This window comes from Leucopleurus acutus, assembly GCF_964270905.1.
Source record: "Leucopleurus acutus genome assembly, chromosome: 12".
NCBI classification, from domain to species: domain Eukaryota; kingdom Metazoa; phylum Chordata; class Mammalia; order Artiodactyla; family Delphinidae; genus Leucopleurus; species Leucopleurus acutus.
In genome coordinates, this window is record NC_139154.1 from 52104001 (window position 1) to 52130115 (window position 26115).

Here is a 26115-nt window from a genome sequence, read left to right on the forward strand (position 1 = left end):
TCAGCTCTGAAATTTACCTGTTGGTAAACCGGGATCAGCCCCTTTAAATTGTTTGTTTGATCGATTTCACCCAAACTCTTTCTGAAAGGGTTGATGTGGTTTATCACAGAGGCCACAGAGATTTAGTAAAAGAGAAATAAAAGGTAAAGACCAAGGAAAATGAGGAGGAAGCCCTAAGGGTGAACAGTGTGTTCTAACTGAGCTTCCTTGGCAAAGAATGTAAGGAGAATCAGACACAAGGCTCCTAGTATTAGAAAAGAGGAAGAGAACCAGTTGTTCCAGGAAAAAAAAAAATCCTTCCCAGAAGTAGATTGCATCTGGGCTTGGGAACTCAGCAGAGTTTTCTGGGTTTATGTCTCCTTATCTGTAATCAAAGGAGGCAGGTGCCTGGGGTAGGGTGATGAGAATGGTAGTAGGCTGTTTTGCTTTGTTTTTTGTTCTAATTTAAAACAACAACAGCAGTGGAATGGGAGGGCCAGCTTTTCTCCCAACTCCATCGACAACTGTGAGACTGAAATGGCGCCAGGTGTGAGAACGCCGTCTGCAAACCCAGAATTTGGGGGCTAGTCTGAAGACTTATTACAAACAGTCAAGAGGTGGGCCTCTCCCTCCTCTCAGGGGGTCTACCTCTGGTTCTCTCCCCAGCTCTGAAAGGCAGTCCCCCTTCCTCTTTCGGCTTCTCCCTAACTTATCTCTCATTCACCTGCTGGCAGCCTTGGCCAAGTCCAGGAAGAGGGGGGCAGGTGGCTCCAACCTCAGGGGTAAAGACTGAGTCACAGCATGGGTGCTTCCAAGGGTGGCCCACAGGCCACCTTCATCAGAAACACCTGTGGGGCTTGTTAAACCCTGACCCGTGGGCTCCACTCCAGACCTGCCGTCAGACGCTCTGAGGGTGGGGCCCAGGAATCTGCATTTTCAACAAACACCCCAGGCAATTCTAAGCACTTAAGTTTGACACCCATTGGGTCTGCAGCAGAGTCCAGACTAGCGCCCCTCGCCTTGCGATGAAAACGTGCATCCTGGGCCCCTAAATAGGGACTCACCGCCACAGACTTGACCTGCTTCCCGGCAAACCAGCGCAGCTGCTGCAGGACGCCTCTGAACACCTCTGTTTTCTGGGTGGGAAGCTTAGCAACCGCATCGAGCAGGGTCTTTTCCACAGAGTTCAGGGGGCAAGCGGCTCCAAAGGAGATACCTGGGAACACACGCTCGGAATGACAGTGATCCCCGTCACAGCTCGGAAAGCACTTCCATACACAGCAGCCCCACTAAGGCTAAACCAGGACGCACATCCTTATACGGATGAGGAAATTAAGGCCCAGAGAGGTCAAGTGACCTGCCCAATGCCACACAGCTAATAAAAGAGCCAGGACTCAACCCCAGGCCTGTTGACCCTACAACCAGAGTGCTCGTTTCTCTAAACCAGTGGTTCTCAACTCAATAAAATCAGATCTCTGAGGGTGAAGTCTTGGCATTTTTTTTAAAAAGCACCCCAAAACTCCCCCCACCTACCCCCTATTTCCATGAGCGATTCTAACATGCAGCCAGGATAGAGAACAGCTACGGAGAATCCCAAGCCCCTTGCCCGCTGGCCCCTACCATGGATGATCCGAGGAGGAGGGCACTGAGGGTGCCCGCCTTCCCCATGCAGGGCGGCTCCCAAAAACGCAGGCGGCAGCGGGAGCCGAAGAGGAGTCTTTCCTGGCACTCGCCATCCCCCCGCATGACCCACCTCCAGCGTCCCAGCCCCTCTGTGGGCTCAGGCAAACTTTCCCTTACCCTCCAGTCCATGCTCCACTGAATTCAGCTCAGGGATCCAGGTTGGGCAGATGATCACGGGAAACAGCTGATTCTTAAACTTCATCTCAATGCCTGAAGAGAAACAAGAAGCCTCAAGTTATAGGTCTGTTGTTTATCACCAGGGCATTTTCCCCCACCACCGCACACAGGACGGAGGACATATTCACGATCGTAACATGCTCCGTGGGTGACTTGGGGTGATTAGGGGTGCAGTGGACAAGATGTGAGAGTAAGTGCAGTTTCCGCACAATCAGCCTGAAAGCTATGTCTTTCCCTCTCAAAAAAACCCATCGGAATTCAAATAAGATGAACTCGAATTCGTGTGTGTGGTGTGTGCGCGTGCGTGTGCGCATATGTGCGTGCGTGTTTAATCACAATACTAGAAAAAGGGCATGAAAATAAGTCAGGAACGCTTGTAAGCACTTTACATATTTTAACTCAATCCTCACAATAACACTATGAAATACTGTGATTTTCTCTGTTTATAGATGAAGAAACTGAGGCACAGGGAGGTTAAGTTTCTTGCCCAAATTACACAGCTAAGAATGGGCATATTTCAGTACCGGAGCAATTATTAGAATTGGGATGTAATAGTAGTATGATATGAAAGTCTACCATTCAGACAAAAAAGGAAAATTGACTGAGGGAGAAAACTTCAAATTGGCCTCCCGGTCCCCAATATCTGTCTGAGTTCTTAAGGTGCATGGCTTGGTGGGACCGAATGTCTGTGTCTGGTTTCTGTCCTTCCGGTGAATCAAGTAAGAAACCTCTGCGAACAGACCTGCTTCTGTTCCTCAGACCCAGTTAGCACAGCACCTCTCCCAGCCCCGCCCACAGGGCTGTAGATGGAAAAGGGTAAGAAGGAAATGTCTGTGCACCAACCCCCCCCCCCGCCCCTTTCCGGTGCTGTTGAGGGTCTCTGAAGGGAGGCACAGGCTTTGAGGAGTCTGGCCTGTTTGAACATCAGCTCGTAGGGCAAAGAATGCCGATGGAGGCACTAAGTGGCTCATTTTGATAAGGGGTTCTCTATGACCCACTTCCCCCGACGTCATGGCGGTAGGTGGTTACACTGTGCGGAGTGCGTGTGAGGGAGGAGGTAGAGCTGTGGCGTGGTCTTAAGCAATTATTTCTAACTTGGAGCTTATAATATCTTTGTGAATGCCTTTCTCTTAGAATCTAACTGAGCCCAGGACATTGTGTGACTCGTGGCGAGGAACATGTCATATACCCAAGGACCCCAAATATTCTTCCAGCCAGTCATTCTCCACCTTAACTCATGGGACCCTGGGCCCTTGGGTCATGGCTACACAGGCCAGCCATTGTGGTCATATCACCTGAGGCACGTCTCACAGGCCACCCTGCCATCCTGATGTGTCACATTACTGCAGCAGGGGACTCTGCACAGCACCTGTGCTCACAAGGGTGGCCCAGCTCAGCACTTCACCAGCACAGACCTGAGCCAGGCCCCCCTCTCTGTGGCTGAAGAACCAACCAGAACCCAGGGCTCGGGGGTCCCTCCAGAGCCAGAGCCAGGAGTCCCCCACAAGCTGGACTTGGCTGCTTAAAAGCATGTCAAGTTCCCCCAAACCAGGGTTCCTCTGAGGCAGACCTCGGCTGTGCTACCATCCTCTCCTTGGATCCCCACTGGGCTTGGGTCCAGCCAAGTGGAAACGGGCCAGGCCGGGTTTATAAATGGATGGAGACGAGCAGGGACCTGGGCACCTCTGCTCCTGTGTGTTCAAGGACCAAGCCCGAGAGCTGCACATCTGGTGTCTCCTTGACCTGTTCACGTACTGCGGGCCTCAGGTCCCAGGTGGTGGCACCACACGGCAGGTGGCCACACTCATGGGCAACACAGCACAGTCACACTTGGACATCTCCTCTCCCTAGCCTTACCACATCACCCCCAGAAAAGGGAGGGCAAGAGAGTGACCTTTATGGAACCCCTAGTGTCCATCAGGCACTGGCCCAGACACGTAAGCTACGTTGCTCCCTCCGCCTTTAGACTGGGAGACACTGAAGGGAAGGGGTCTGGTCCAGGTGATCTGGGTACCCCTGGCTCTCCCAGAGTACCCAGCGCAGAGCAGGCTCCCTGTCAGTGCTTACGGAGAACAGTCAGCAGGGAGTTCAGTTAGTACTCAGGACAACCCTTAGAGGAGGTGTTACTACTCCACATATGAAATGGGGACGTGAGGGCAAAAGAGGACACACAGAGGACACACAGCCACAGGGGCTGAACTGGGCAGACTGGCCCAGGGCCACCCCGTGCCCTTACCAATCTCCGTGTTCCCCACCACCAGCTTGGCCTCAGGGTACTGCGCTTTGAGGTCCAGCAGCTCGTTCAGGGCTGAGGCCTGGATCCAGGTCACACGCTCCCCTTCAAAACGCAGCTGCTTCTGCGGAATGTCTTTCAGCCTCTGGAAAATGAAGTTTTCTTACTGTGCCTGCCTCTTCCTCCCCACTGCCATTCCCAGGGCCATTGCTTTAAGTTTGCAAGGGGATCAACTCTACTATGGATTTGTTTAATACTGAATTCAGATGGAAAATGCACGTCAGGGGAGAAGGGAGGGAGGACACCACGTATCGAGGCAGGAATTACGTTGCAGCTCTTTTATAGACATGATGTCACTTAGTCTTCAGAAGATCTCAGTGAAGGAGGCACTGTTAGTCTCCTCTTTTACAGGTGAAGGAGGAAGCTGAGGATCAAGGTTATGGGACCTGCTGAAGGTCACTGTCTCCAGGAGGTACGGGAGGCGGATCAGAAGGGAAGGCAATGGAAGGTTGGCTCTAGAGCATGAGGGGTGATGCGGGGCTGAGAGAGAAAACCCCCAAATCAAACTGACGGTTTTTCAAGGTTTCACAGAGAAAGATATGCTGGCGGTCTGCTGCAAAGCCGTTCTTTCTGGCCTGTTGAATTCCTAAAGCAGCCTTCATGAGCTCACCACCCCCTGAGAAATCTGCACTTGAGAAGCCTTGAGAGTGGCTTGATTATTATTATTATTTTGGTCATGATGTTGGAGTGAAGGAGCAGAATCATCAAGGTGAGAAAGTAGGCGTGAGAGGTGTCCTTAAGACATGGCTGCAGGCCATGGATTGTGTCCTTTGAACACAGCTCTCTTTGTTTGTTTGTTTCGTATATGAATGGACTGCTAACAGAAAGAAGAATGGACTGCTTGAGGGCTTATACATGAGATTTAGCCAGGAGGTCACCAAATACTTCTGGAGCTCCTGTTACTGTACACAGTGTGCCAAAGGGATCCACTCCCTCAGAGTGACACGTGTGAGAAGGAGAGAAGTGTGGGTCCCTGTGGGAGTATGTGGCACAGGGACTTGACGTTTGGGTGTCAGAGAAAGGAAGGGAAATTCAGGCTGAAACCTACAGGACAAGGAGGACACAAAGGCCCCAGTGGGTACGAGTGGGACCCAACAGGTCTCCAGGGGCTCATGGGGCATCACCTACCAGCAACTCTGGGGGGAAGATGGGTTCCTGGGTGGGATCCAGGGGCATGAATTCCTCTGGGTTGAATAAAGATGGCGAGAGAGTGACCTGCTGGAAAAGGGGACAGATGAGTGATACACTGTCCCCTCCTTTAAAATGCCCCATAGGGCTGGCCTAGCCCTCTGTCCAAGCGAGCTCATCCACAGACCCCAGCAGGCTGGTGGAGGAGCTGGTATCTCCTGGGAAGAAGGGACAAGGAGGTCTTGACAGAGGATCCAGGGCTAATGTACACAGTCACCACCCTCGTGACTGGGGCGTAACCGTTTCCTCTTCCAGCCACCACTGCCCAGAGTGTGGAGAGAGCCCACTGGCTCCTTTGATCTGAGGTTGGCCCTCAGCCTTCCAGGTTGAAAAGGATCCACTTACCTTGTGGTCTTTCTTCTGGTTCATGCAGCAGTTTGGGTTGTTCCCATTTCCTCCACAGCATCCACCATCCTAGAGAGATGACCAACATTCACACAAAGATATTTGCAAAGAGTTTTCACAGAAGCTAAAGAACCTAGATGATTACTATCAAATGAAATCTGGGTATGATACCTATTCCAGCATCAAAAGGAACAGCAGATACCCCACCCCATCCCACTTGCCTCTGCACAGAGGAAAGGCCTCTGCTTTAACTACTGTCACTTCGTTAACGTAGATTAAATAACTTGAGAATAAACAAACAGGACCTCTCCTGGAAGCAGCAGGGATGTTTAATTATGAGAAAATTTCTCCATAAAAGCTAGTCCTATTTTATCAAATCATCTCTTTGTGCCCACATTCCTCTTCAGTACTGCTTCCTGAGGAGGCCTTCGTTCCCCGACCAGGGATCGAACCTTTGTGCCCTGCAGGGGAAGCACAGAGTCTTAACCGCTGGACCACTAGGGAAGCCCCTCATGCCTCTACTTCTAAACCATCAAGTTCTATGGGAATGGGCTGGGCGCCTCCCAGGCTGGAGTCTTTGGGGGGCTGCTGCCAAAGACGTTCAGGACCAGCGGTGTGCCCGGCCAGTGTGCCTGATGGCCTTCCCACGCCTTCTCAGGCACTTCTCGCCAGAAAGCTCACTCTTTATTCCTCACTGCAGGCCTGTTCTGGAGGATATGTACAGGTCTGATGACTCATCACCTATGGGGAAAGGACTTGCTCAGGACCTCTTGGGGTACCAATGGCGGAGCACAGAATAGAGCCCAGATTGCTACCTCCCAAAACCAATGCACTGAAGGTGGGAAAGGGTGTGTTCACCTGACTGATCTAGCCCAAGGAGGCAGGAGTCTCAGCTCAGAGCCCCAGAAGACACTACAGAATCGTGGAGTTGTGCTAAGAGGCAGAAGTGGGGGAACTCCCAGGCATAGACCTAGACACATTTCCAGGGCAGCCATTCCTGGGGGAGCAGGCTGGGAGTAGCCCTTCCTTACGTGAATCATGGAAGACACCATTCATGCCGACATTTCTCAAAGGGTGAGTCACCGCCCACCAGTGTCCCCGAGGAAGTTCTCAGAGGGCCAAGGAGGCCGAAGGTGTAGCCTCTGAGAACGTGCAAGCACTGTCAGACTTGCCTCCACCCCCCTGCACGTGCTGCCCTGCGTGCAGACCCCTCTTGCATTCACTGCTTTGCCACTGGATCTCAGAGTGGCTCGGTCTATCTTACACCGCCACACCACCACCTTGCCCTTCCCCTCTGAATCTGGACAGAACGGAGAGGGCCTCTGCGCATCTCTCTTTTTGGAGGAGTGATGTGGAAAATTACCAGGCCCTACGTACAGTGAGACAACAGCCTCCCTCACCTGGTCCTTGTGGGGAAGGATATATTTCGCAAAGGTGGATTATTCAGATAATGAAAGTGTCAGCGCTTTCTTACTTAGATCTTTTTCCTTGATAATTCATTGATGTGTTTATGACATAAATTACTGTAACGTACAATAATGTGTCACTGCCCTCAAGGCCTACTGCGGTTAGATAAGGCTAGGGTTTTTCCCCAGAGAGATTTCCACTTTTCTCAGTAGGCTAAAACTGCTGGGCTTATTTTTACGGTTCCCCCATTTCCTTCCTTGCTGCTAGGTGAATGTTGTCATTTCCTGCTGTGAACAGGCTGCCTCGCTAAAGCATGCTCTTCTCACCCTCTTCCGGTGTGTGCTATGGCCATGAAAACTAGATAGATGAGCTTTTTAGAACTGTGTGTAAGGTAACAATTAAAAGGCTCTGAATAAAGGCCTTGGGGGCCTCCAAGGAGTAACATGCCTGAGCTTCTGAGCACATTCTGTGAGCCAGTCATTTTGCCTGCTTGGAGGACCCAGCTCTACTCTGCTCTACACTGCCAGGCAGCTGGAGTGAAGGGGGTGCAGCTCACCTCCTCCCATGGTGTCACAATAGATTCAGGAACTGTGTAAATGATGATAAAACTCTGACCCACAGAAGGAGTATAATTGTCAGCTACACTCAAAAGCCCTTCTCTCTGGAGAAACTAGGAGAGCTGGTCAGATTGTATTTCTTTGAGAAGCCTCCTATGAAATAAGTACATGCACAAGATTAACAATCCCTGGTTCTCAGGGAAGCCTAAGCAATACATGAAGATCAAATATGGGTAATGGAAAAAATGTACCAGCATCATAATTTATGTTGCCATTTACTAAAAATGTAAGATGTGCCAGGCATTGTCCTAAGAGCTTTACAAGAAGTCCTTTCCACAAGCACTGTAAGGTAGGTATTATTACAATCCCCATTTTAGAAACAAGGAAATTTGCCCAATATCATGCATCAGTTAAGTGATGGAATGGGATTTGAACCCAGGTCTGCAGATTCTGAATCTAAGCTTTCAATCATTTTCATTTAAATCCGTACCTCCTGGTTCCTCATCATCAACAGCATTCACCAGGATGTGGCATTTTCCATCCTTAGAGGCTCCATCTCCATCTCCACCCTTTTGGACTATTTGGACACAATACTCCTTTTTGTACTGTACCAACTCTAACAGTCAGTGAAAGGCACAGGAGCCTGTGACTCTCCCCTTAACCCAGAATCAAATTGAGACGAGACAGTTTGATTGGAGTCAGGATCAACTTGACCCAGCTGGGAAATCAGGTAGAATCTGGGGAGATTGAGCCAAGAAAGGAGAAGCCAGCCCCCCGTCCTCCTTGCCGGATGACAGGTGTGTGTCTGCGTTTATGTAACCAATGCTCATGCACCCCAGCTGTGGTTTCTCACGCAGAGGAATATGAACACTACAGGGGTTCACACACCGTCTGAAGATCTAATTAGCAGTTTCATAAGCCCAGCAGAGTGCCAGCTGCAGAAAGCAGCGGGGACAGGAAAGGAGGAGGGACTCGAGTGCTGAGTCAGGCTGGGTCGTTATTAAATGCCATGTTCAGCACCTGTGCCAGGGGCTGAGCATGCCAGTCACCAAGGAAGGATGCCAAGCCCGAATGCCCTGGAGGAAATTAGCTCTTAGGCAGCATGTCCCTTCCAGTAACCAGTTCTCCAGGCCTTCCCTGGAAGAAAAGTCTCCATGCTATTGATGAGAACCACCACCTCCCTCCAACCCCCAGAATAAGAGCGGCACAGTCCAACACCCTTGCCAGGTACCTGCGGCAGAAGGACCCGCCAGCTGGCCACATGATCATTTTTCTCTGTAACCCAGAGGCCCGTGGCATCCCTCCCAGCTGTGATTCCTGAGTGTTGCTGCTTCAGGAGCAGCGCCACTGCTGTGTCAGGGCCCCAACTTACCTTGGCGAAAGTCCGGAAGCCCTGGAGGATGGGTCTGTAGCCTGTACAGCGGCACAGGTTTCCTGTGGGCCAAGGAAAAAGCTGCAGTGTCAGCGCAGGCCCCGGAGCAGCTAAGGGGTTTGTGGCTTTGCTCCCAGCTCAGTTAAATGCTCTCTTTACATATTCTATTTTCTTTGCTTGGAATGACCCTCCTCCTGCTTGTACCCCTGACTTCAAAACGTCTACCACTTCTTCCAGGAAGCCTTGCTAGAATGCCTAGACTGAATCAGGTGCTCCTCCTAAGTCCTCCCATGGTGCCTAGTCATAGCTTTATCAGTGAGCTTATCAAACTACATTATAAGCTGTCTTCCCCTTCAGAGTACAACTTCCTTGAGAGGAGGGACTGTGTCTTTCATCCCTGTGTCCCCTGTACCCTGTATTGTGCCTGACATATGATAGGACTTCATATAACTGACTGAATAAATGATGCATTAAAATGGATTGAATGAGTGGGGAGCGTTCTCTACTCAATTCAGAGGAACAGATACCAGGCCCAACCATCTGGGCCCATTCACAGAAGGCAAAGTGGGAAGCCAGTCCCTGCTCAAGGCTCAGAGTCATGGCCTCCTTCCTCATAGGTGGCCCTTGCCCTGCAGAACCCTGCTCTGAAGAAGCAGCAAGGGAAGACGCCATGTCATTAGCTTCTGTGCAGTTTCCCAGACGATCTCCTCCCACGCCGGCCACTCATGGCTACCCCATCCTAGCACGGGGTGAGAGCAGAAGACACCTCAGGAAGATGAACACTAAGGCAGGAGACCCCAGAAGGTCTCCAAACCACCCAAGTGTTCTTCCAATTAAGAAAGCACCACTTCCAGTCAATCGTAACCAACATGGTGGGATGGCCTGAGCCTTTCCCTCAAAAGGCAGTGCCTGGAACTCCTACTCCACGCCTGGCATCCACTCTGGCCCTGCCCTGCCCTCCTCAGAGCCCCACTTGCCACTCCACCTCCCAGGCCCTGCCTCAAGGCCCATACCCTGGAAGGCATCCTCGATCTCCTCAACAGTGGGCTCGGGCTGGTTCCGAAGCAGCGTGTACATGCTCATGACGATGCCGGGGGTGCAGAACCCACACTGGGAGCCGTGGCTTTTGGCGATTCTCTCCTAAAAGGGGCAGATGACGTAGACACCTGTGTTGCAGAACCCTCCCAGGCTCCCTCGCGACTCAGCTGGAGCCAGCCCATGTCGACAGGCAGCGTAGGGTAGCAGACCGCGTGAAGTCAAATCGTAGTGCTGCCACTTCCCAGCTGTGACCTTGGCCAGTTACCAAGCCTCACTAAGCCTTGTCTATATGTTTAGGACCATCCTAGCACTTAGAGGATTCAGTGAGATCATTCACGTAAAACTCTTAACATCATCCCTGGCATAGAGGAAGGCGTCAACCCATAGGAGTTATTAATAGGACAGCCCCCTCAAAGAACAACGACTGTTATAGCCAGAGGGGCTTCTCACCCTTCATTCCCTTCAACAGAGAGAGGAGGAAGCCGGCTCAGAGATTTAAGACATGTATGCAAGATCACACATAGTGAATGCTAGAGCTGTGTCAGGTTCTTCTAACTACACTACCCCACAATCCAAAATCAACCAAATGAATGCATTTTATTCCAAATTAGAATGCTGCTGTATTCTTATGTGAAGGCAATCCTTGAAGTCCAACGGGTGGGGACTTAAGAATTGGGAAATGTGTGATATAGAATTCACTAAAAGCATTGAATGTCACAGAATTTTCATTCAAACCTGCAAGATTTTTATTACAAGGAGATTCTCCTCATCTACACTATTTTTTAATCTCTGGGAATCTCTCTTGGAACTTACATTAAGTAAAATTGCTAGAATGTTGTATCCCCAGTGCCTAGCATGGCTAGTCATTCATTTGACAGATATTTACTGAGAAACTATTATGTACCAGGAGCGGTAAAGGCACTGGGGACAGAGAGTAAAGAAGAGATGAGGTTCCTGGTCTCACGAAGCTCATATCCTAGTAGGGGAGATACTGACAAAAACAAAGAAGAAAATTTGAGGTGGAGGTCAGTGCTCTGTAGAGAATTAGTACAAGAGGACATGACCCAGACTGACTAGTGGCTATTTGGAGTGGTTAGAAAAGCCACTCTGAAAAAGTGACCTTCCAGTTGAACTTAATGACGTAATTTGGAGCAGGGAAGGGTGTATCCCAGGCAGAGGGAACAGCGAGTGCAAAGGCTCTGAGCACAGACAGTGCGAAAGTCTGATGCGCTAGAGCTGCTGAAAGGCCAGGGTGGATGGAATCCTGGGACAAGGGATGTCAGCTGGGGGAACAGGCAGCAGCCAGTCCGTGCAGCTCTTCATAAACCAGGGTTAGGGATCCGGATGGTTATTCTGGGTGTGATGATGAGAGGGCTTTAAGGGGAATTTCAGCAGGGCTTGATATGATCGAATTTGCGTTTTTAAAGAATCACTCTAGCTGCTGGGCAGGGAATAGCTGTAGGGGCAAGAGAAGAAACAGGGGAACAGGACACTAAAGTGGCCTAGGCAAGAGGGGATAGTGACTTGAACCAAACATTAATGGGGGAAACAGGAAAAAAATGAAGATTTCATTGTAAAGTTTGGAGGTAGAGTAGTTACTACTTCTGGATGGATTGGGTGTGGTGTATCAGAGAAAGAATCATAGGTGACTCCTAGATTTTTATCTTGAGCAATTGGGTGGATGCTTTTGCCACTGACTCAGATGGAGGAAGACCAGGGAAGAAAGAAGTTGGGGGGAAAATAGGGTTTTGTTAAGTTTGAGATTAGACATCCATCTAGCGATTTAAGTAGGCAGCTGGAAAGAGGAGTCTGGTCTCTGAGGAGAGGTCGAAACTGAAGATACAAAGATGATGCATTCACATGTAGATGGCATTAAACTCACCTCAGGAGAGTGTGAAGGCGGAGAAGAGATGGGGCCCAGGCCAGAGCCCAGGGTGCTGCAGCAATTAGGCACTGAGCCGAGGAAGAGCTGTACATGGTGCAAGCATGGAGGTAGGAGGAAAATGAGGGAAGTGTGGTGTCGTAGAAGCCAAGAGAAAAACAGAAATGGACAAGAGGAAGTGGAATCTACAGCTTATCTGGAGCCAAAAGAAGTACATCAGGAATAAGGATCTATTCCATTGGAAAGAGAGGGTTTTCACTTCATTGTATGGATATGATCCCTGTGTTTAAACGGTTCATTCTTTCTTTCATCTATGTTTCAAAGAAAAGTACAAGCCCTCATTAATCTTCTCACATCCGCTGCAGGTTGGACAAGTTTAGTAATCTGCCCTTTTCCTGCCTAGGAAGCAAAGACATGGCAGTGAAGCAATACCACCCCACCGCGCTCTGACCCCACATGACTGGCCCAAGATGCTCCCTCCAGGGAGTATAATTAGTTTGCTAATTATACGTAGTTTGCTAATATATAATTAGTTTGTATAGTATAATTATAATATATAATAGTATAATTAGTTTGCTAATTATATAACCAGCGATCCTGACTCCAGACTCACATAAGGGGCACAAGGGTGACAGGATCTGAATGACACAGTCAAGGGAAGATTAAGAAAAGGGCCTGGCTCAGGCACCTTCCATGATGCAATCTCCTAAGGACCTCCTGCCTCAGTTTCCCTGAATGTAAGCACCAGGAACAGTGGCTTTTCCTTCCCACTGTGCTCTGCTCCCACATGGGCTCCAATCCACCTTGTCTACGAGCAACCTTTCTCTCTCCACAAACCCCTCAGACTACTGCCCACTCTTCCCCAAAGTGTTCCCAATTTCGCTTCATCCTCAGGTGCCTGGTACCATCAGGGAGAAAGCACTGGTCAGACACCCATGTGTCTCTGTTCTCTGACTCAGCCCTTGCTAACCTCCATTTTAATGAGCCCATGTCTATAGGATCCATGGGTGAAAGGTGAGAGGTGCAATGAAATTACCACTGGAGGGAGCAGGGAGTAGGTGGGCTTTTTATCAAGGGGCGCAGAGCATTTGGAATCTTCAGTCTGAGACGGCAAGGGGGCTTCCTAAGCACGCTCGGGCACAAGGTGAGGAAGTCCCCCTGCCCCTCCTCCTCCAGCTCTGACACAGCTGGACTTACAGCCGCCAGATCCAGTTGACCTCTTGGTTCCCATGGGGCATGCAATGTCACCATCCACCCAGACACAGGAGGGAGCTCCAGGCTCGGGTGCCTCCACTTCCTGCCTCACAGCCACCCCCTCACCTCCACGAGGATCTGGGGAGGTGGCTGGGCCGGAATGCCACCTTGGCCCGGGAAGTGACACTCAGCCCAAAGACCCAGAGCAAGTCTGCAGCCTTGGTCGAGCCTCTGGTTACCTGCACAGGATGCAGCCTCGTCTTGGTACTTCCGATTCCTTCCACAGTTGTCACGGCAACATGGTGCAAGGAGCAAATGGGGGCCAGGCAGGCATTGGCAGAAAAGTGACTGGAACCCAAATTAAGGTCATTCCATCGACCACTCAGGTCATCAGAGCAGGCCTGGGTGCAGGGTCTGGGAGATCTGTGATGCCTGTGTCACTTCGCTTCACTCTATAGTATGTTCTTGTCTTTTCTACAGGTGTCCTCACCTCTCTACCCAAGACTCTGCGCTCGAGCCCCTCCGGCGTCCTGTGGAGTCACACACCGGTGCACCCTAGGCCTCTGAGCTGGAGCACGGGAGCCAGGGTCACTTTCAGCTGCCTCTTAGCCTGACACTGGAGGCTGAGTCAAGAGGAAGCTTCTGGCAGTTTCCAGGCCCAAAGTGTGCTCCTCTCTCTGCAGGGCCCGTCCTTAGCCACTTCAATTTCAGAACCTCCTGTCACTTTTGCTTCTCTGCTTTCACTCACCTCCATTTCTCCCACTCCTCTGTGGGGAGAGGGAGGGGAAATCCCCAGGTGGCATGGGACACCAACCCCTTAGAAATAGCTTCCCCACATCTATCCCTTTATTCATCGCTCATTCACTCATACAGACAACATCAGTTACTGAAGGCCAACCAAGTGCCAGGCACCCTGCCGAGGGCTGAGGAAATAAAGGTGAATAAGATGGAATCTCTGTCCTCTAATAGACTGCCTTCAACTCAGGAAAACAGAAGCCAGTGTGAAGATGAAATTTAAATATTTTACGGTAAGTGTTTCAGGAGGGCTATGCACAGGGCACCATGGCACCAGCAGAGACAAGGGGCACCTAACCCAGTCTTGGGAGGTCAAGGAAGGCTTCCTAGAGGAGGTGATATTTTGCCCAGTCCTAAAGTGCTAGTAAGAGATAGCCAGGTAGAGAAGTCCTTGAGAAAAGGACATTCAAGACGGGAAACAGCTTCTGCAAAGACCAAGAAATGAATGGGCATGGAGCATTGGTAGTTCACAATTGTTTCTGCATGAACAGAGTGCTGGACCCGTGAAGAGAAAGAAAACTGGAGAGGAAAGATGGGGAAAACTGAAGGACCTCACATGTTGAACAAAAAGATTGGACTTTAATTTGGGGGCAATGGAGGCCTACTGAAGGATTTCATGGGATGTGATATAAGTCTGAATTTTAAAAAGATGATTATTTTCAGCAGTTCAGAATCTTGTCCATATATATTTATAAGCCAGGAAGATACTTCCTAAGACATCATTCTATAATGTCCCTCTTCATGACCAAAGTCTACTTAGAAATACAGGGGCTTACATGTATGTGCGCACACGCACACTCACTCAAAAGCTGACCCCTGCATCACGGTCCTCAAAGGCCATCAGCCAGCAGGCAAAGGATACATGATCTTGTCCTGGAGACGATCATACTTGGAAAGCATCACCGTGCAGGCCCCACAGCCGCCTTCTCCGCAGCCCAGCTTTGTCCCTCTCAGCCCCACTAGATAGTCAAGGGTTAAAGAATATGAACTCAGAGAAAAAAAAGTCTTTGTTGGGCTGCTGGGAAATGCCTGGACTGAGCTTCAAGTGAAGAGCCATTCGTCCACACGCAGGCTCAGGCCCCTCAACCCGGGAGGCAGCAGACCCACACGGCCTCCCACTCAGACGGGATCAGGGAATGAGGCCAATTCCATTGTACACAAAAGGAAAGGCACCAGCACCCATGTGTCAACCCCTGGGACTGGAGTTCCACTGCTCTCTAATCCTGGAGATTTTCTGGGGATCAAGGTCTTCTAGGTGTGGTCTTAACAGTCCCCCAACCCTGTGGTCTCACTGGGCAGGTAAATCAGGCACCTCAAAGACTGAGTATGTGGGCCAGCCCTCACATCACCCCAGCTGGTCATGCAAGGAAGCCATTCAAGCCAGCATGGGACTTGCTGAGTTCGGCTTCCCTCATCCTCCTGCCAAACCTTCTGGATTGATGAGGTCCAGGGACCAAAATTAAGGCTGGACCAGGGGCTTCTGAATATCCATCCCATAGGATATGTGAATGGAAATTAAAATGAAGATATTTTTGAGGTCAGAAACCAATATTGGAGCCACCTCTTATATATTGGTGGAAACAAAATCTCCGATACTTTGCGCTTGAAAAGTGCCTAACTAATAGGCTATTCTGGAGAACAGCAGTTATGGTGGCCTCTTTCCCGGGGACACACAGGCTCCATCGCTGCTTTTCCCTCAGGCCCACAGGCCTCCAGGCCATCTATCTTCCTACTGAAGATGGAAGGACCTGAGGCTATTATCCCTGGTCACTACCCTAATTTCAAGATAAAATTAATAACTAACAATGATAAAGCATCTTCTACTTGGAAAGCAGCTATACCCATGGGCCCGCTTGATCTTCATAATAATGTGGTTAGCAGGTAGGGCAGGAATTGGTGAAAGAAAGAAAGAGAGAGAGAGGGAGGGAGGGAGGGAGGAAGGAAGACAGAGAGAGAGAAAGAGAGAGAGAGAGGGAAAGAGAGAAAGAAAGAAGGAAAGGAAGGAAGGAATGAAGGAACGAAGGAACGAAGGGAGGAAGACTGAGACCCAAGATGTAATGTGCGCCCTGCAAGGTGACAGCCACTTGTGTCACCTTGAGTGTTAGGGAACACGGCCATCTGACTCCTCCCCCACCATGCTGCTGCTTCTTTTAAAGCACAGCTGGGGAGGGATCTCTAGATCTCGAGTTATTCTCTTCACTAGTCTGGACATATGAGATCAGCAGTTTAGACCACTCTAGGGGCACGTGAGGACGAATGGAAGCAGCCCAAAGTAGTCTAGAGGTCTTCTGCTAGCCTGGGCATCCTTCTGGAAGCCAGGGTAGAAGTCAAGGCTAGTGTCTTCTCTCTTGCCTGGAACTCCCACAGATCAACTCTCAACACAGGCAGCAGGAAGCCACCAGGACTTCATATTTACATGCCAACTTTCAGGTGTGGAGTTCATTTGAGATTTGGCCTTTAAACCAGCCAACTGCTATGATCAGGAATTTCTGAGGCTGTCACGTCTTCAAAACTGTGCTAGAAATCTAAAATTGATGTCAAAAATCTCTAAGAGTGAGCCTCTCTTTCCAGACCACCCAGGTAGATGGGCTGGAAATGGAGTCCCACGCAGTCCCCTGATCCCACTGAGTGACTCCAGGTCTACAAAAAACGCCATCAGGTCCATGTGCTGTGAACCTCCAGACCTGCCCCCACCAGGTCAAAAATCCAGGACAAAGTACACTAGAGCCAGCCACTATCTGATAGGAGGTGAAAGAACCAGAGGCAAGGCCATGGATTCCAGGCTGGCTTCTGAGGGTGCTGAAACGATCCTTTGTTGTTCCAAAGTATGTCACTGCAAGGAGCCACCAGACGTCCCTGCCTCTGGGAGCCACAAGGGTTTATAGACAGAGGTCAGGATGAGTATCATTCTACAACAGACCCCTAGAGAGTTTCCAGTGTGGGTGGGAAGTTCAGAGCATGGCTCCCGGCTTCAGTCCAGGTCTGCCAGCATTTGCCCAGAACACACGAGGGGGAGGTGTATCCCTTAACACATCCAGCCTCGCTTCCTCCTCTGTTAAAGGGATCGCTGTGAATCAGTGAGATAGCCTACATAAATCACCTTGAACTCCACCCATATGTAGTCAGTGCCCATTAATGTTAGCTCCTATTCTAGCTTTACTGCTGGTATTGTTCCAGGGCCTCAGAATACTTTCCTACTAGGAAAGAACAAAAGGGATGGGGGATCTTGGGAGCAGAGCAGTACCCCAACCCTGCTCAGGAGTCCCCCACCCCACGCTTCCCAGTGCCTGCCATTCCCACAGTGGATGGTGCCTCTACACGATTCCCACCTCAGGCAGCATTTTCCCCAAAAAATACCCCTTCCCCTGACTTTCTCTCCACCTTCGCAGAGCTAGAAACCCTGCCTGGGAAGCCCATTTAGGTATTAACAAAGGTCTGCTGAGGCAGGCTCTGCTCCTCCTGGGGGTGGGGGGAGGGGAATGACCACGAAGCTTGCCAGAGCTAAGGAGGGTCTCTTGGAGCTGCTTGTTTTACAGGCCCAGGGTAGAAACTTAAATGCAGGAGACTTGAAGAACATCAAGAACCATATTCTTACTCGGCAGCTGAGAATTTCAGACGCACCAGCCTCAAATGACTTCCCAAGGTCACACAGCTGGCAAGTGGCAGAGCTGCAACTAAGACACAGGGGTCCAGAGCCCTAACCCAGTGCTCTTTCCTCTGCACTTCACGGCCTCCAGACCAGTCATAGCAAATGGGGTAAGGCCCAGAGAACGAGTCCCCAAGTGCCCCCTCTCCCTCACCCCTGCTCCAAAGTCAGGATACATTTTCTTCTCAGGTAGGCCAAAAGGCTTGTTTCTGGATCTGCATTTTTCTCCACCACCTATAAAAGCAAACACCAAAGAAAACTATATCAGAGGTATACTTAGTCATCGTCTCACCCAAGAATTTGTAGAGTTAATGGAGATGTGCTACATATATCATGAAAACGAAGGTGTTTTTCTTAATTCTATAAGATGAGCATATCAGCTGCAAGCCAAATCGTGTACCTGCGGACATGCTGCAATTGTAAAATTCTGCATTAGTGCTCAGCTCTGGACCCACCACAGAGCACTTAGGTACGGCGCCGGCCGTGCTGGGCTGACCAAGGCAAAGTTCCCTTCAAATTGAACAAGTCATTTCATTTCCAGCTGCTGGAGCACATTTGTGAACGCCAGGGACAGCTGGGAGCGGTGGCATGCAGACCTCTGGCTTTGCATCCTGGAGGGTGGACTCTCAGGCGGTGGACGGCCAGTCTGCTGGCCTGTGCTCATAACAGAGTGTGGTATGCATTGGGTCATCACAGTCAATAGCACTAACACAGGTTAGAAATGGAGAAGAACTCTCAAACCAAAGGCCCACAAACAGAATGTTCAATAAGGCAGAAAGTTTGTCCATGAGGTGTGGTGCTAGTTTCAGATGCAAATCATCAAAGGAAATCTATGAAAACCTGTTTCACTTCTCCTCATGCATCATCAAGCCTAAAAGGGTCCGGGTGATTGGGATGATCAAGGGGAGAGAATGTGTGATAAGAGTTTCTTTAGAGAGACCTGCACTATGATTCTCACATCTTCCTAAAGTAGGAGGAGGAGGAATCTGCCTCACACCTCCAACTTCATGAGGGGCTTCTATAGCCCTACATGTAAAGCTCACATGCTGCAGGGCATATGGTGGTCTGGCTTAGCTAAAAGATAGAAAAAGTGTTACCAGACAAGCTGAGGAAGAATTGTAGTGTAAGGATTGGTGTACACTTCCAGAGTTTGGAAGAGCAAAGGATGTGAAATTATTGTGCCATGGACCCAGCACAGGCCATATGTGAGAGAGAGAACTTGCTTGGAGGTGTTTAAATCATTCCTGGAAGACTGACTACAGGAGGTGATGGGACCTCCATCAGAATCTGTATGGAGTGGACCTCCCAAAACTGGAGGCTGAGGGAGAACAGCCAGACTGAGAAAACAGCCCCCTACACCATGTCATAAGACTTGCAGTTGAAGGTTCCCAGCAGCGGGAAGCCATCCTACACCAGCACCTAATAAATAAGAACTTTCTCACTACCCTCTCCTCTCTGTCCTGAAATGAAACTGTGTTTGGCAACTTATAATTGCCCATAGGATTTTTTGTTCGCTAAGAGTAATCCAGAAAGTCATGAAACTACCAAAATTTACCCTTGAATAAAGTTGAAAGGAAAGTGGAAGATAAAATTAATTTTCTTTTATGATTACACCCCACAGGTACAGCTTGTTCAAATTTTCCTGGTTATAAATTTTACACAAGGAGTTGTTTCTTTTCTCTTGGAAATTAAATCATAAATGCACAAAATAAAAGTCTTTATTACCTTTCTCAAAGATGGCAATAAGATCCTCTTAGCTTACCAAGAGGCTCCTGCCTCCCCTTCCTCCTGCCCTGCTGCTCTCCTTTTATCACATCCCATCAGTTCTCTGCTCAGTGCCTTCAGTGACCTCCCACATATTCAAGGTAGCATCCAAGTTCCTTAGGCTGTCTTTCAAGACCCTTTTCAATGTGTCCCCAGTCTTCATTTTCAGCCTGTTCCCCTCCTGCTTCCCTGCCAAGCTGGTCTTCATACTCCAGTGAAAATACAACTTAAACCTTCTAACTCCTGTGCCTTTGGCCATTCCATTCCTCTTTCACCTGCATCTTGACTTATCAGAAGACCCCAAACACTTCCTTATCACCCCAGCCACAAGTGGTCCAACCTTCCTTGAATTCCTTGTAAATTTAAAATACCTTTAAAGTACAAAGTCTGAAAAATAAGTTTCTTTAGTGGAGGGTTTCTCAGGGTTTTAATATTCATCCATTCATTCTGTCCACATTCATTGGGCACCTACTATGTGCCAACACTATACAAAGTGGTCTGGGAATATCTAAGAAGAGTATCTGGTGGGGATACTTTTCTTTGAAATACATTTTGGAATATGGCACCTTACCTAATCACAGTCCACTTTGCCAACTAGTTCATAAACTCCTGAATGGTAACTGCCTGGTCTTAGAGATTGTATTCCTCCAGTACATATGTGTCCCATAGGCTCAGGCCTCAGAGGAGCTTGTAAATGTTGACGACATGGGTAGGTGGGTGGGTGAGTGAATGACTGTTGCCTCATCACTGACTGCTGCTTCTCGTGGGGGTCACTCCTGGACACCTTCAACTGCACCCTACATGCCGAATCTTCCCAGACTCCTCTAGGGGCCACCATCTCCACTAACCAGAGAGTGACTGTTCAGAAAAACAAGAATCCTGTCCTCCAAGAGGATGGTCACTATGGTGATACCAAAATCCTGGGCAGCTCTTTCCCTTCGACTCTGACTCTAGATCAGATGTGGAAACCATCGTCACCAAGACCTGTCACCACCACAGAAGGCCCTCGAGGTATTTGATCATTGACATCTTACACCCTCTCCAGGACCACAGTGAGTGAAGACAGAATCCTGGACAGTGGTCTGAAACAGGGAGAGTAGGAAGCTCATATTTAAGAGTGAGTCACTAAGTACCAACAGCTTCTTTGGTAACCTCCTTGCACAATATCTGGTAACAAAAGATCTAGAATATCTTGGGAATAGAATTACGAAGAAACTTACAGCTGTCTTTATTTGACTGGGAATTCTCTCGCTTGGTCTAGTTTTTATAGGGCTGCTTTCAGCTCATCCCTCCTTGCATTGCCTCACCACCTTTCCAGCAGATTCTCAAAAGTCTGCGTGTTTATAAAATTAAAAGCACTGATATTCATCACAGAAACCTGTAGTAGTAGAAGCTTCAAGAGATAGTAGGGTTTGGGCTTCCCTGGTGGCGCAGTGGTTGGGAGTCCGCCTGCAGATGCAGGGGACACGGGTTCGTGCCCCGGTCCAGGAAGATCCCATGTGCCGCGGAGCGGCTGGGCCCGTGAGCCATGGCCACTGAGCCTGCGCGTCCGGAGCCTGTGCTCCGCAACGGGAGAGGCCGCCACAGTGAGAGGCCTGCGTACCGCAAAAAAAAAAAAAAAAAAAAAAGAGATAGTAGGGTTTGATGTAATGATACTATCTACAAATTTTAAATTGCTTTCCTAAGGTGAAAATAAAATACATGGGGAAACAATTTTCACCAAACCAGATTCACCTTGAGATGCTCGCTTCTAGATCCGGTGCATCATAGCAAACCGTCCCCAAAGAAGAACAGAAGCTTGTACCATCACACGTGAACTGATGGCTTAATAAATAATCAAACCTTAGAGTGAGACTGTGCCTTGGAAGTCACTGAATCCGTTTGCTCACCCAATATAAAAATTGCTTAGAAAAATGCCATGAAGATGCCACTGTGTAAGTAATGGATCGAGAAAGCCAATTCAACGACTGTTTCTTAAATCTCTACAATGCAATTGCTGAATGTGACAAAGTCGTTGGAATTCTCGACCGCAAGTCTAAGAGCCACCAACAAGGAAGATTTGCCCTGCCTCTTAGTTTGCTACCAGAGACCAATCCTGAAAAGAAGTCGGCACAGAGAGACAGCTCTGCACCTGGAAGAGCACAGCTGACCCCAGTTCCCAGGGCCACCCAGTGATACCACTCAAACTGAATCCAACAGTCCTGGGAGCACTGACATTGTGGCGGCTCATGGAATTCCCCTGCTACTCACCCAAATATATCCTGACAATTTAAGCACTAGATGCATTTTAGTTCTTGAAAATTGCCTCCAAAGTCACCCAGTTTCTCAACTCAAAATTGCCAATGATGCAAAACAAATAAAATTGCTCTGACGATGGGGTATAATCATCACTCATGCTGTGCACACGGCCATTCACAATGTGCAGCCAAGGCTACCCTTTCACTGTCGCTTTCCTTTCCAACAAGGGAGCTGAAGCAGATGCAAGCACCTCAACACCCGTGTAGGGAGAGCAAGTGGACAGTGGAGACAATGTGATGTGCTCGCCCCCTCTTCTCCCTGCACCTGCATTAAGATCCGCAAAGATTCTCACCCTTCCGGTGCTGCAAGGACTGGTACCCTTATCATAAGACCGCCCTCTGCCCTACCATCCCCACCTTCCCTAGGTCCCTGTGCAGCAATGAAGTTAATCCAAGCGAGCAATTTTTATCAAAGTAAGAGGTTTGCAATATTTATATGTATAACTAAGTGTGTGGGGGGGGAGAAAAGCGTGCCCTTTAAGAAATAAAAATTGTGGCTTGCCACAAGATGTCAGTAGATGTCCTCACACAACTTAGCTGTTACATTTACACAGATGAAATATCAGAATCAAAGCTATGTACATCTGAGGGCTTCCCTGGTGGTGCAGTGGTTGGGAGTCCGCCTGCCGATGCAGGGGACGCGGGTTCGTGCCCCGGTCCAGGAGGATCCCACATGCCGCGGAGGTGAGAGGCCCGTGTACCGCAAGAAAAAAAAAAAAAAAAGCTGTGTACATCTTATACCCTGAGATTAGCAAGAAAACACATTCCTACTCCTTTTCTCAGTAAAGAAAGCAACAAAAGCCTTAGGATACATTTGATTAAACACAGAAATGGAGGTGACCTCCAATCTCACCTAGAACCCTGCCCACCTTTCTCAGCTTCCTGCCAGTGTCTCTATTACCGCGAAGAGGTGGCAAGGAGCACGGGTGAACTCACAGACGCCTTTCTTCTCGCTTCCCTCCCCATCACTGCTTTACCCTGTGAGTATCTTGGCTGTGTTCTAACCCTGAGAAGGTCTTCTTTCCCCAGTGTTACCCCAAATGCAGCAACAGCTTTGAAGGAAGAGAGAGAAAGAGAGAAGGCGAACAAATAAGGGAGAACCCAAAGAGAGAGAACAAGAACAGGTCTTTTCCGGAGGACACACATCCCTCCCGGGGATCAGGGAAACCAGAGAAAGGGTCAGCTTCTGCTTACCTTTTTGCCATTCACAAAGAAAACCAACTCATCTGCTGTCATTGTCACGGGTTGGGGGTCCCTGAACTCCAGGTACCTTATGCCCAAGAGGCACTGCCAGTTATTACTGCTCTGCAACTTGAAAAATACGCCTCCCAAAAAAATGAAATGAAGTCAGCCGATGGGAGGGACCAAGCTCAGAGCTTCGGGGCATGGGGAGTTCTTGGCAAAAGACACCCGTTTACATAATCAAGGAAAATGCAATCACACACAGCAAATCACACCCCCAACACCTGTGTCGAAGAGCACAGAGGAAGACACAGGCAGATATCAGCAAGGAGGATGCTGGTGCCAGAAGACTGTGGGTCTTAGGAACCACCCTCACAGAACCTGCTTCATCCTCCCACTTGAAGACGGAGAAGGCGGAAGGGCCATGGTCATAGTGACAGTCACGGCAATAGAGGTGATTCACACCCTCCACGTCTACACTTGTCATTTTACCATTTAGGTTTACAGCAACCCAGACTCGGCACTTACATGCAGGACTCATTCTCCCAGAGCTTGGAGGGGTCTGGAGTCGTAAGAGGCAGAGTCCAGTTATTCAGACGCAAAATCTTGCATTTGACCTCAGCAGGTCTCTTATCACTTTCAGAACGCACTTATTTTCATCCTGTAAATGGGCAAATGAATGACATCAAGAGCAAAAGGCTGAGTGACAAATGATGTATTTTTGGAAGTGCTTCGTAAATAAGCAAACAACCAAAATTTTTATTACTATTGCAAATGTATTCTCAAAAGCACAGCAAAAATAATCCTGATAACAAACCACTTTTGAGGTTTTCCTTTTGTTTCTCTCAGGGAAACACCCTTGATTAAATTGTCAGAATAACTCATAAAAATATTTCAAAATACTGTACCAAATAAAATGTGCATATCTCATAGGCATAGGCCAAATTAACACAGAGCTGAAAACCTTCCCCCATCCAGTCTCCATTAACTCCTGGTATAAACACCCATGCATATCACCCACCCAGGCAGCACCCATGAGCTCTAAAGTCCAGCGGCCAACTGCCCCTCCCAACTCTCTCTCTCTCTCTCTCTCTCTCTCTCTCTCTCTCTCTCTCTCTCTCTCTCTCTCTCTCTCTCTCTCTCTCTCTCTCTCTCGCGCGCGCGCGCGCGCGCGCGCGCGCACACACACACACCAGCATTCTCTCTGGTCTTCTACGAGGCTAGCCTCTGTGAAGTAGGTCACTTCCCCTACACCCCTTGAAAGATATGAGTGGGGAAGAAAGCAGTATTGGGCAGATGTGCTTGGTACAGAAATAATCTAGAGAAACTGAAGACTGCCAGGACAGCCACCATGTTATCAACACGATGCCGCTCTCCACACAGACTTTATTTAAGCAGGAGATGAAATTCCACTCGTAGGGTGGCTAATCATCCCAATTTGTCCCCAACTGTCTTGGTTTTAATACTAAATCCCTGGCAAATCCTTCAGTCCAAGGCAAACTAAGATGATTGGTCAGCATAAAACAGCGGTTCTTAACTGGGGAAGGGGGATCTTCATCCCAGGAGCCTTTCTGGCAATGTCTGGGGATATGTCTTGTTGACAGAAATCATCAATAATCAATTAATAATAATAATAATAGAAGAGAGTTTTATTTGAGCCAAACTGAGGACTACACTCCAGGAGACAGTGTCTCCGATAGTTCCAGAGAAACATGGTTTTCAGAACAGTTTTATATCTTGTCGGAAAAAAGAGCATCTAACATGACAAGAGTACATCCCTTCATGGTTTCAAAAAAGACAGATCAGCACATACACAGCACATTTACTGACAGATCAGTAAAGCCCTGGCACCTGGGAAAGGAGACTTATCATGAAAGGAGTACCAGCACCGGTGTCCCAGGAAGGGAGGCATTTACTACTTATCTTTAAAATGGACAGTTTTACTTCTGGTCAATGCAGCCTTTTCTTTATCAGTTAAAGCAGGTGTACAACGTATATTTAATAGGTCACAAAACAGGCTGTTCTAGTTAGCATAAAGTGAAATCATGTATATGCCAGAATGACTTCCCCCATACCCCAATATGTGAAAATTTCTTCCATCATTTCTTTTGATTGAATAAAATCTTTCAAAAGAAAGCAGTGATGACCAAAGTATTTGTCCCTTGATGCCAGAGTGGTTGCTGCCTGTCCAACATGTCCCTCGGTGCTAGGACTTCCTCTCTCTTTCTTTTTTCTAGGAAAAGAGTTGCCTAATTATTCTCATTGGGGAGTAATTAATTAATCAACCAAAGTAAACACAGAGGTATATGATGATGGATAAACACGGTATATTATCAATTATATCAAATTGTTGCACAAACTTTATACTTGTGTTTGGGGCAGTCAACTTAGAGCAAACAGTGATACATGTCATGAGTCCCTTGAGAGCTAGGAAAAGAATAATAATACGTACTACAACAGTGACAGTCACCTATAAAGCAAATCAGGGGAAAAAAGGCCTATCACTGAGGGAAGCTAACCAAAGAGATTATTTAAAGGGTTAGTTTCCCATACATCTTTTAGCCTTTTTGCCTTTTGGGAATTTTTTTTCTAAGTGTATGCCTACTTTTCCACAGGTGTTGATACAAGTGCAACAAGTAATGTGAGCAATAGCACAGCAACTCTTGTTAAGCCAGCAGAAAATCTAAGGCAAACTTGTTATCAAATACTACTTGGGCTGAGGAGTTTAGGGATGTCTGTTGTGCTGCAGTGCTTTTTGCAGTGTCCTCAGCTATTTGACCAATGGTGACTGATAGATTTCTGATCATCTCTCTGCTTACATATACTCCTGCACTACGAATCGAGATTCCCAAAAGACTTCCCCACCAGGTGTCTTGGTATCCTGCTAAAATGGATCTCTTGACTCTGTAATGAACAGAGAAAGGAGGTTCATCTATTGCCTTATATAGAAACAATGGGGTAGCATAATGTACCAGTAAACATAATGATTCTATTTGCCAGCTATTAAGACATTTATGCGCCCATCTTTGGGAAAGTGGGTCAATTCTAATACCACATGCAAAGATAAAACCTGGGGGAGCACAAGCAGTCTCAATGATAGCCTTGTTAATTGGAAGTTTTCTTAACATAATATTAAACCACGGATCATTTTTCTTGCAGTTTTTCCAAAAGCTATCTGTATGGCATTTGACATTTAAGAGTAGCTGGCATAATTTACTCGTGTTTTTCTCTTTAAGGCATCTGTTAATTAAGTAAGGAACGAAGTGAAGCAGTCCTAGAGTATGTTGTATCTGGTCTCTAAAGACTGAGGACAGTA

The 26115-nt window shown here is 48.4% G+C and overlaps 1 protein-coding gene across 5 annotated transcripts in view; it reads right to left on the reverse strand.

The window, feature by feature from the left end:
* The window catches only part of XDH (xanthine dehydrogenase), a 59773-nt gene extending 36831 nt beyond the window's left edge, over positions 1-22942 (reverse strand). For 2 of the 5 annotated variants that reach the window (XM_082852213.1, XM_082852211.1), the window contains exons 1-11: positions 22812-22942; positions 17733-17790; positions 14773-14869; positions 13355-13463; positions 10015-10141; positions 9002-9063; positions 5666-5734; positions 5261-5347; positions 4076-4217; positions 1780-1872; positions 1044-1195 (exon numbers count right to left, since the gene is read on the reverse strand). In XM_082852213.1, the coding sequence (XP_082708339.1) occupies positions 1044-1195; positions 1780-1872; positions 4076-4217; positions 5261-5347; positions 5666-5734; positions 9002-9063; positions 10015-10141; positions 13355-13463; positions 14773-14869; positions 17733-17790; positions 22812-22853 (1038 nt within the window). In that variant the 5' untranslated portion in view covers positions 22854-22942. Of the gene's footprint in view, positions 1-1043; positions 1196-1779; positions 1873-4075; positions 4218-5260; positions 5351-5665; positions 5735-9001; positions 9064-10014; positions 10142-13354; positions 13464-14712; positions 14870-17732; positions 17791-22811 lie in introns of those variants that run through there. The other 3 variants (XM_082852212.1, XM_082852210.1, XM_082852214.1) reach the window with 2 other exon arrangements.
* Between the last annotated feature and the right edge of the window lie 3173 nt (positions 22943-26115).